At 34.5% G+C, this 10,912-nt stretch overlaps 2 protein-coding genes across 4 annotated transcripts; both read right to left on the reverse strand.

The window, feature by feature from the left end:
• Positions 1-381: 381 nt before the first annotated feature.
• Positions 382-2,913, reverse strand: LOC145109187 (Polynucleotide adenylyltransferase family protein). Of its 3 annotated transcripts, none has more exons than XM_079046301.1 (2): positions 2,748-2,913; positions 382-2,083 (listed from the first exon to the last, which is right to left on the reverse strand). In XM_079046301.1, the coding sequence occupies exon 2, from the start codon at positions 2,074-2,076 to the stop codon at positions 556-558; it is 1,521 nt and encodes a 506-aa protein (XP_078902427.1). In that variant the 5' UTR covers positions 2,077-2,083; positions 2,748-2,913; the 3' UTR covers positions 382-555. The 3 variants fall into 3 exon arrangements, with proteins under 3 accessions (XP_078902427.1, XP_078902425.1, XP_078902426.1); XM_079046299.1 differs by having other exon boundaries at positions 382-2,267; XM_079046300.1 differs by having other exon boundaries at positions 382-2,177; positions 2,748-2,912.
• Positions 2,914-3,952: 1,039 nt separating this feature from the next.
• LOC145109188 (F-box/RNI-like superfamily protein) lies at positions 3,953-5,531 on the reverse strand. Its single transcript, XM_079046302.1, has 5 exons — positions 5,339-5,531; positions 5,050-5,196; positions 4,613-4,748; positions 4,357-4,455; positions 3,953-4,258 (listed from the first exon to the last, which is right to left on the reverse strand). The coding sequence occupies exons 1-5, from the start codon at positions 5,434-5,436 to the stop codon at positions 4,049-4,051; spliced, it is 690 nt and encodes a 229-aa protein (XP_078902428.1). The 5' UTR covers positions 5,437-5,531; the 3' UTR covers positions 3,953-4,048.
• Between the last annotated feature and the right edge of the window lie 5,381 nt (positions 5,532-10,912).

The raw sequence follows: 10,912 nt of genomic DNA on the forward strand, positions 1-10,912 counted from the left end.
CAACAAACACATGATAAATTAAAAAAAAATAAAAATAAAAAAAATTGAAAGTATCATGCTATTTTTTGTATTACACTGAATGTTTTTGTGTTTGATTGTTCTTCGACTTCCCTTCGATAGACTTCTTTGAAACAAGTCTGTTGGTTTGTGATTACCACTGTTTTTGGGCTTGAGTGTGATTTAAATGCTGATTTAGCTTCACATAAGATACCAAATAAGCAAAAAATAAATAAATAAATAAATGGGGTTGTCTAGTTAAACCTTATAAGGTAAAAAACTGTAAGCAACTTACTATTATGGATAAGAAATAATCGAAGCACATTGCGCATGAGCAAAGTATGTTGATATTTCCTACAAATTTCCCTAAAAACAACACAGCAACAAGAAAAAACACCATCACGTTTTCTTTGTTTTTATATTTCAGAATATGCAAACCGATATCACTAGCATCAAAATTTACTTCTTGTACATCACAAGAACTTAAAAATATAAATATCATCTTACTCACTAGAAGAAAAAAAAAAACACCTAGAAATAGATAGATTATTCTCCTCTTCATGTTCTAGCACGCTTCTTCTCCATTTCCCTCTTCATCCAATCAACACATTCCTCTAAGCTTCCGGAAGGATAAGCAAGCTGCCATTGTAGAAGCTTCCGCTGCCATTCACTAACAACCGGGCCCCCTTTTTCAAGCTCCAAATGTTTCATTATATCCTTCCCGTTGACCAAAGGTTTGACTTCCCACACTTTTTCCAAACCTAATTTCAATATTTCTCTTTCAACCTCCATAAACACTTCCTTCCTTTTCTCCACTTCTTCCCCTACAATACTCGAAAGCATCAAAGCAACCCTCCACAAATCTTTCATTTCCCTCAAAACCAATCCCAACAAGATTCTTGATTTCAATTTCACAGGAACTTCAATCAAATCAATTTCCCAATCAATTTTATTCATATCTTCACCAGATAACACGAAAGGGATCAAACACAAAAACTTCTCAACTCCATTATGTAGCCTCACAACATCATCCGCATCACTAACTTTTAACTTTAAAGAATTTTTGAAAATGAAATTCACAATGGGAAATGTTTTCTTTTTGTTGTCTATGTAAACTGTCTTCCTAAGTGGAAGAAACAACGATGCATATAAATAAATCCTTCTCTGTTCATTTGTAAAACTACACCCCACTTCAAGAAACTGTCTCATTCCCAAATTCATATACTCAACACAAATTCTATCATCTTCTTGTGAAATTAAAGGTTTACAATTTTCAGGTAATGTGAAAACAACCCAAAACAAACCTAATTCTGATATGTAAGTTATTGCTTTATCTGGTTGATTCCCGGATACCATAAGATCGATCTCATGCCCGATTCTTTCTCTGCTAATTTTCCCACCAATGGCAGATTTCACATCATTGTCTGAAGCTGCAACTTTTAATTCTTCATCCATTTCAAATTCAAACCTTGCACTAAAACGAATTGCTCTAAGAACCCTCAAAGGATCATCCAAGAACGTCTCTTTGGGTGGCAATGGTGTCACGATTTTCCCAGATTTCAAATCATTCAACCCTCTTTTAGTAAAATCTTCAACTGAACATGTATTGATGTTGTAAAACAAGCTGTTGATTGTAAGATCCCTTCTATATGCATCTTGTTCTGGAGAACCGAATTGCATGGTTGGAATTCTGCTGTTTTCAGTGTAATCTTCGGATCTTAAGTTGACGAAATCGATCCAGACATCGAATAATCGCATTCTTGCTGTTTCCAAATGCTTGGATTGATCCGGATTGCTTTGAATAACACCAATTCCTTGTGATTGTTCACCTGTGGAGACTAAATACTCGTTTACCTTTTCACAAAACTCTTTTCCTAACATGTTATCAAGAGCAATATCGATATCATAACAATCTTTTCCTAGAAGCTTATCGCGAACCCATCCTCCTGCAACACGAAGCTGTGTGTCAAGATTGAAATGAACAAGAACTTCACGCAATCGATCGAATATCTGTTTTTCTTTATCAGTTGGATCGATGGTTTCCTTGACTATGATAGGTAATGTTGTATTTGTCTTCATGATTGATCTGCAACAACGATACAACACTTGAGTTCTTGGAAAGGGGAGTAATGGAGTCTTGAACTTGATGGTGGTTTTATGCACAGGAACAAGGGAATTTCCTGTAAAGGTTGTGGTCAAAGAAGATCCATAAAACCATCTTAGTTGTGTTATTTTCTCACTAATCTTAGCCATACCCACAGTGAAAGTGGCTGCAAATATTTATTGGGGAGAAAACTATCACCATTAAAGCAAATAAAAAGCAGTCATTCAACGAAGAATTTGAGAAAATACTCCTGTATGAGCTTATTTATATGTTTCACTTAAAGTAGCATCACATTCGAACAGATACATTGGTTAAATGATGAATTTGTCAAAATAATTTGTTTTAGCTTCTGGATTAGGGTTCAACAAAACAAAACCAATACCTAGTCTGCACGTTTTTGCTGTGATAAAGATTAAAAAGGAAGCAAATGCAAACACTGCTAACATAACTTCATTTATCACGATAAAACAAACGAATTCGACAAAAAAACATTCTTAGAACAAAAGAAAGAACAGGATGAAACCCTGATTGTGCAAAAACTGAGTGAGGTTAAGCAACTAGACGACTGAATAAAAGACCTATGAGTATTCTCTGTCAAACGATTCAATTAGATATGAATATGGACGAAGAGATTAAGAAGCGGCACCTGTAATCACCGATTGCAACAAGCTTGAGATTCTCCGAAGAGAGGAGCGGAGATGGGCGAAAGTGAAGCGGGAGTTACTTGAGACTAGACGACGGTTAGTAGCGGAGAGCCGATTCACATTCACCTTCTAACCTAATCAGCGTAAACGCGAATTTGAATGACGCCGTTTATGTTTGAGTCAAAATCGACAAATATCTTTATATCTTTATATTTTAACAAATTTTTAAAAATGATCCATATTATTTTAGAAAAATGAAGTTTGTTAAATGGTTAATATCGAAAGATATTGTCGAAAGAAATTGTAAAATATGATTTTCTATTTGGAACAAAAACAAACGGAATGTCAAGTTTGAAAAAGAATAAAAATTTAGTGTCAAAATTCAAAATTGAAAAAACAATCAAACTTATCTTTATCTTTTTTTAAAACATAATATTACGTTACTTCTAAATCCTATAGAAATAACAAGTAATATATGTTTGTGTTAATAGTTAATTATTTGAGAATTTATACATGAGAGGGGATAAATTATATTGCAAATATAATATCAAATGTAATAAAGTGTTTTAAAAATGAAAATGATCGGAAAACTCTTTGTAACTAAATAGTTTAATATGATGAAATAAATTCTAATAATGTTCTATATAATATAACATGTTTTTAATTATATATTTAAATTTTATTTTTTGTATTTTTTATTTGTCAATTAGTTTATCAGCTAGTTTAAAAAACGTTATTATTTTATTTGCTAGATTATCATGCAAAAACAAGTTTTTCAGCTTAGAATTTGAGCAGTTAGTACCAAATCTCGATTGTGTCGGTATGTACTAGAACCGGTACCGAACCGTACTATTTACAAATAAGTGCATTGAACATTTTCAATAAATTTTCCAAATATACCTTTATATATCATTAATTATTATCTATATAAATATATGTTTATGTCATTTTATATTCTCCATTTATTTTATCAGTTATATTTTTACCAAATGATACTATTAGTTTATCACTTAGCTTCTCATATCTTATGAGACAAAAGCTAGTTTTTGAGATCAATCTATTTTTCACTCTCCTATTATTTTGCATTTTGTATTTTTTTTTTTTTTTGTACAATGTCACTGAATAGTTTTTAACTTGTATTTTATTGGCCAAAAATCAGAGCTTTAAACAATTTATCAAACAATCAAAATAAAATTACCAACAAAGATGGAGAAAACACACAAAGTTTCCATTTTATTATGTCAATAAATAAATTACATACAATCACAACAATCTGTACACATTTTTTACCAATAATAAGGCCTCAAAAAACAGGTAACAGAGGGGCATTTTCGATATTAAGCAGTGATTGAGGGGTAATTTGAAGAGCTGGACGGATTTCCAAAAGGGTAATAAAGGAATCAAGAGGGATTCTCATACCCCATACATTTATTGACTCCAATTTCCGACATTTATTTACAAGAACTTGAAGCCCATTTTCAGTAACATGACGACATCCCCATAATACAACACTCTGCAATTATGTGAAATATAATCAATATCATTTTTTTTATACTTCTACAAATAGCAAAGTACTTTCATTTATTTGTATTTCAAATTCGGGCAGCTGACCTTCAAATTCGGGCAGCTGGTGGAAATTGCAAATAAAGACTCATCTGTTATGAAAGTGCCCCCAATGTTTAGGTGTTGCAATGAATTGGCCCTTGAAATCTGCACATGGTCAACAAGAAAAGGTCAACTTGTTCTCAAGAAGCCAAAAGCCAAAAACAATCAAGTAATCTAGATTATGATATTGAAGATTAGAGGTCCATTATTTAAAGAAAATGCATGATTCTTGAAGATTCTGAATGTTTTTGTAAACACATACCAGTTGAACAACACCTTTGTCTGTGATCCCTGTCATTCCCCATAGTGATATGCAGGTAAGATTGACGATGCATTTTGCTGTTGATAACTGGAATAATCCGTTATCTGTTATTTGGCAACCCCATCGGCTTTTTGAACTGAAATCATAACAAAAACAATCAGAAATCCAATCCAAAATATCAAATACCTTGTAATTTGCATCTGATGATTGCTATGGATGCGTGTTTCAAAGTTATCATGCCTAATTTTTTATGGACTTTAACCTAAATTACAAATCATAATCACTTTTTTTCCCAAACAATCAAAATTGATCGATGAAATTTCCTCATCAACGTCAAAAACTGTCTCAAGGAATTTGTAATTGAAATGCTAAACACAGAAAACAGAGAGAGGGGGAAAAAGCGTAAAAAAAAGGGGGGGAGTGAGTTGAAGGCGTACATGTCAAGCTCCTTGAGACCATAAGCATAACAAACAAGACGAGAAGTAGATTTATCATCCATTTTCCAACCTGCAAAGCTCAATTTCTCTCTTCTTCCCATCGATTGCTTCACGCCTTCCCTCCATTTTCTACACACACTGCTCGTTCTTCATAATTCACATACAAACACAGTCAACATCACATACAAACACAGTCAACACACAAGCTAAAAAACGAAAAACGATCGAAATCTCAAAAACAATAAAAATTCGATTATAAAACAAAAGGATCATAATATATGAAACATACTGCGCCAAATCCTTGAAGCAGGTGATGAAAACGAATATATGAGCAAGTAGGTCCATCGGAAGCTGGTCAATTTGAGCCTCTCCTTCTTCAATCGTCATGTTTGAGAGAGAAAAAAAGCCCCAATTCTAGAGAGAGAGAGAAAGAAGAAGGGTTTAATCGTCGTTTTAAGAGGTTTTCGTGAGGAGGTGTAGAAGAAAGCAATGGCGGAGGAATGTTGTCATCGTTTCGCCATCAGATTCTCTCCTCCACACGTGTCACTTTTTTGAATATTCAACATGGAACCCATCTCATGCTTATTTTGATTGTACCTTGTGCAGTTTAAGATGTACATTGAATAAGAAAGTGTCTCCACTTTATGTGACTCTTACTTGTACTTTTCCGATTGTGTAATTTGTTATTTTTTTCAATTCTATATTAAAATGTAAAATAATAATTGTAAGCTAAATACGTAAACTCTTATGTAAATTACAACTTTTTCTTGGCATTTGTGACGCTAGGGGACTTTGGAAGATAGGATAGGGTACAAAAATATTTTATTTTTAGCACAAAATATTGTATGTTTGGACAAAAACATGTTTATATGTTTTTATATGAGATAATAGTTTTTAATATTTCGGCTAATGGCATTTTTGGTCCGGTTAGCATGACATACATATTTTTTTTAACAATGAAAACTTTATTGAGATTTTTTTTTTGGCAAAATGCAAGAGAGAAAATACAATTAGAAAGAGGATGCAACAATAGGAAAGTGTTAGGGTCGAATTATATTGTAATATGTCGATATCTGTTTTACCCTTCGTATGTTTTGTTAAGTTTATTTATTGAGGTGTATTTCGTACGAAGCTTAATTGTCAATGCCTTAGTATTTTTTGTATGCTTTCACTGTTCCTATAAATATGGAACTTTACTAGAGTTAGAGAAGAGTCCTTTACAGAACTTGTCTATTTTCTCTGTAAAAGTTGAAAGCGTAAATGAGCAGAAACCAGATCTTATTTACATCGTTTGTTCAATCTGCATTCGTTTAACTCTGATTTTGATTAATACTTGATTCTACGATTCATCAATTGGTATCAGAGCAGGAATCATGATCTGAGATCTAATTTTCATTATGTTTCAAAAGGTTTTTGAATCAAAATTCTAGTTCAAAAAGTTCTGCATCTTTTGACGTGAAAAAGTTTACTAGATCTTGAGTTGTGATTCGATTCTGCAACAGATTTGTTGAATCGAGTATTCTACTTTGTTTTTCTGTTCAATTCAGCAATTTGCTTTCAAATTCTCTTTGATTTTTCATAAATTCTCAAAAATTTTCTTCCGTACATCAGTGGCGAACTTCAATCTCAACTCGATGACTTCATACTCTCATCTGCTAGGATCTTCAACTAAGATTCCTATGCTCATTCCTGAATACTATGATCAGTGGTCTGATTGTATGCATGATTACTTGAATGGAATCGATGAAGAGCTTTGGACTTGCATCTTAGGGAATGTTACTCTTCCAACGAACCTTCAACCAATTGGATCTTCATCCAGTACTACGAGTGTGGAAAATCAAAATGATCGTATGAAGAAACTTGAAAAACGATGCATAAGGGAGTTACGTGGTGCATTGCCTTAGTTGGTGTATAACTATGTCAGAAGTTGTACAACTGCAAAGGAAATCTGGAATAATCTCAAAGAAAGGTTTCAAGGCAGCGAGAAGACGAAAATCAATTCAGTTAAGCAATGTTTGATTGAATTGAAGGATTTCAAGCAAAAAGATGGTGAAACAATTGAAAGTTACTATGATAGGCTGAATGAGCTGATATACAAATGCAATCGTTATGGAATCACAAGGTCTGTCATGGAATTCAATCTCACCTTTGTTATGGGACTCCGTAAAGAATGGAGAAGCGTTAGCATGATGGTGAAAAATCAACAAAGTTTCGACACATCTTCTTTGAATGATTTGTATAATCAACTGAAGAATCACGAAAGTGAAGTGAATGAAATGGCAGAAGAGTCGAAGCTCAGTCTGGGAGGTCCATTAGCACTTGTCTCAAAAGTGACTGAAAAGGAAACTATCGAAAAAGATGATTCTGATAATGAAGAGGGGTTTATAATGAATTCGGATGATGAGGCAATTGCTTTTTACTCTAACAACCGAGTCAAAAAGTTTTTCAAGAAACCGTTTAATTCGAAGGTGAAGCAAAGTGAAGGAAAAGGAAGTTTCGTGAACAAAGCTGCATGTGACAACCGTCAATTTTGGCCAAGTCAAAGTCAACTAAAGTCATAACAAGACTTAACGAGGTTTACAAACCTTAAGTTACAAAGCCAAACACTCAAAAAGGTCACAAAAGAAGTCTCTCCCAATCTCTTTCACTCTAACTCTCCCGAAACTCTCTAAGTATGAGAAATCTCTCCCAAATCTCTCCAAGAATGTGAAATCTCTCCCAAATCTCTCTCTGTATGAGAAATCTCTCCAAGAACGTCAAATCTCTCCCAAATCTCTCTTTGTATGAGAAATCTCTCCAAGAGCGTCAAATCTCTCCCAAATCTCTCTCTGTATAAGAAATCTCTCCAAGAACGTCAAATCTCTCCCAAATCTCTCTCAAAACCTCTTTTGGTTTTTTTTCGTAATCAATTGGGGCGTCCCGACACTTGACTTGGTGAAAAACCATGTGAAACGGGAAGATACCTTGGAAAATAGGCTCTTAGGGCCGGAGCCCTTCTATAGGGATCAAACCCTCCTTGAACCGGAGTCTCCTTGAGGAGCCGCGGCCATCGAGCCGCAGCCGCAGCCAGCAAGCCGCAGCCAGCAATCCGCAGCCAGCAGCCGCAGCCGCAGCCAGCAAGCCGCAGCCAGCAGCCGCCGACCGCAGCCACCGACCGCAGCGGCATGGAGCCCGCATCCGATGTTCGCCTCCGGTTCTCCTGACTTCGGACCGCAGCCTCTTAACTTCGGACCGCAGCGCCTTCCTTCTGCATCCGCGACTGAGCTCCACTTCGGGTCCACTTCAGCGACCAAGACCGGAATCACCTCCTGACTTCGGATTTTGCGTTTTTCACCCGGTTTTCGACTAGTTTTGCGTTTTAAGCCCGTTTTTAATTATTTTAACGCGGGATTTTCTCCAAAAATAATATTTTAACATATAAGACCCTAAATATTCATAATTTAAATATATTTTTATGGAAATCTTTATTTAAGAATAAAATCTAGTGGGTGAATATCTGAGGTGGAGTGTTGACTTCTCTTTAGTTTATGACACAAGCAACCACCCCATGCCCACTCCATGACCAGCTATTGTCCTTACACCATACCTGGTCATTCAAGAGTACTTTCCCCACCATTTGACCAGGCACACTATTGGTCAAGGGTTGGAAAACCCCCTCTCTCCTCACACTTCTCTCATTTTCACACTTTTCACCAAAGATCAAACACACCTTTTCTCTCAAACTCTCTCTCACAAATTCGAGATTTCCAAGACATTTTCCAGCTTTTCTCCTTCATTTGGTAAGTATCATCACCCTCCTTATGGTTATTACATTTACTTTTACTCAAATCATTGATTCCTTACACAAACTCCATCAATAGGGTGTTAGATTCTCAAATCTTCAAGCAATCCTTCAAGTGTTCTTGAGTTGAACACTTCTCTCCTTCAACCTCCATCCACTGAAATCACACAAGGTGAGTTCATACCCCTATCTTTTCATGTTTTTCTTAAGTTTTAATGGGGGGGGGGGGGGGAATACAAGTAAAAACACTAAGAACACAACTAAACTCATTTAACAGTCTTCATCAGAAAAGTTCAACTCCATTCACGGACTGTTTTGGTCAACTTAAACATCTTAGTTTTCAAAACTGTATTAGGTGCAAATAGTTCAGGTTCAAAACTTTAAAATGACTACTTGCACATTACCATACGATTTTTCTACGATTTATGGTGATTTTTACAAAACTGCCTATCATTTCAGAAAAAAATTCGGACCAGTATGTGAATATGAACATTTTAACATAAGTTAAAGACTTCTAAAAATCATAATAAAAATTATGAATAAACTAGACACATTTTGTGAACTCTCAGAATTTACGGATTTAGTTTTCGACTTCGTATGATTTTTATATAATTCTTCTAAAACAGTGTAGAAAGGTCAAAATCTAGATAACAACTTTTAACTTTCAACACACTTTGTAACATGTCGAGCAAAGTGTTAATCTTTGATGACTTCATATTTTTACATGTGTTTCTTGTTGTGGTATAATTTATATAACATAAAATACCCACTGAAGTGTAAGAATCCTCCACCATTACCATTAGTACAAAACAAAGCAAGATAAACATAGTTATATTTTACTATGCCTTCGACTTACGTAGAAAAGGGTTCTTATACACCACAAACAAACATATTAAACTATAATAGGTATAGTTAGGTTGCATATACATTTCAAACTTTTTGATAAACTATAATAGGTATAGTTTATGTTCATTTACATTACAAAAGGTTTTCATACGAAAAGGGGTACAAATACAAAGTACCGGTTTTATACAAAAAGGGGTACAAATACAAAGTACCATGTTTTCATACGAAAAGGGGTACAAATACAAAGTACTGGTTTCATACCAAAAGGGGTAGTACAAATACAAAGTACCGGTTTCATGCAAAAAGGGGTACAAATACAAAGTACCAAGTTTTCTTACGAAAAGGAGTACAAATACAAAGTACCGGTTTCGTACCAAAAGGGGGTACAAATACAAAGTACCAGGCTCACACAAACTAGTTTTTATGATATTAAAACTATATTTCATTAAGAATTGATAGACTTCATCTATAATTGCTAAGTGTATATGCTAGAGTTTTATAAGAATCTAGTTACGATCGACTTAGAATTGGTGGGCCCGCCTCATCTCCTGTTCCTTGTTTGGTTGTAGACCTAGGGCAGACCCATTATATTCAACGGTTTATTCAACTTAAATTTTATATAACTTATATACATTGGGCGGTTATAGAAGGAATCTATGGGTCTCTCTAGGATTCATTATCGCATAACATAGAAGCATTCATTCCACTTAATAAAGAAAATATTGGATTTTCTGGAAACATACTTTGTCGCTTTTACAAGGAAAACAATTTCTTTCTCAAACAAAACTCTTATGAACTCACCAACTTAATTGTTGACACTTTTTCAAAACTACTTGTATTCTCAGGAAATCGGTGAAACAGGAAAACATCAGCATTTTGAGGATGGGACGATAAATCGTCAAACGTTTCATTTTGTCATCATAATGTAATTGATTTTGAAACATGTAAACTTATTCCATGGTGTAATCTTTTCAATTATATTTATGATGGTTGTATTTACTTTGAGCACTATTATATTCGTTGTTGTGATACTGTACATGAAGTCCTCCACCCCCGGACGTTTCCGCCATCCTTGGTTTGGGGGTGTGACAGATTGGTATCAGAGCATTGTTTATAGTGAACTAAGTATATCGAACCACATAAGATATACAAACTATAAATGCATTGGGACTAAGGTCTCTGATTTAACATTTTCAAATAACTATACTTTTAGAAATAAATAGTTTCTTGTTAAAA

Source organism: Lactuca virosa, chromosome 4 (assembly GCF_052849685.1).
Source record: "Lactuca virosa cultivar CGN04683 chromosome 4, Lactuca_virosa_CGN04683_v6, whole genome shotgun sequence".
NCBI classification, from domain to species: domain Eukaryota; kingdom Viridiplantae; phylum Streptophyta; class Magnoliopsida; order Asterales; family Asteraceae; genus Lactuca; species Lactuca virosa.

Bases quoted from the DNA above. Each gene is read 5' to 3' on its own strand.
- LOC145109188 (XM_079046302.1), bottom strand. From the start codon at position 5,436: ATGACGATTGAAGAAGGAGAGGCTCAAATTGACCAGCTTCCGATGGAC. The intron at 4,749-5,049 runs GTACGCCTTCAA...TTATGATTTCAG, and splicing joins GGTCTCAAGGAGCTTGACAT to TTCAAAAAGCCGATGGGGTT. The intron at 4,259-4,356 runs GTCAGCTGCCCG...ACATAATTGCAG, and splicing joins CCAGCTGCCCGAATTTGAAG to AGTGTTGTATTATGGGGATG.
- LOC145109187 (XM_079046299.1), bottom strand. From the start codon at position 2,250: ATGGCTAAGATTAGTGAGAAAATAACACAACTAAGATGGTTTTATGGA.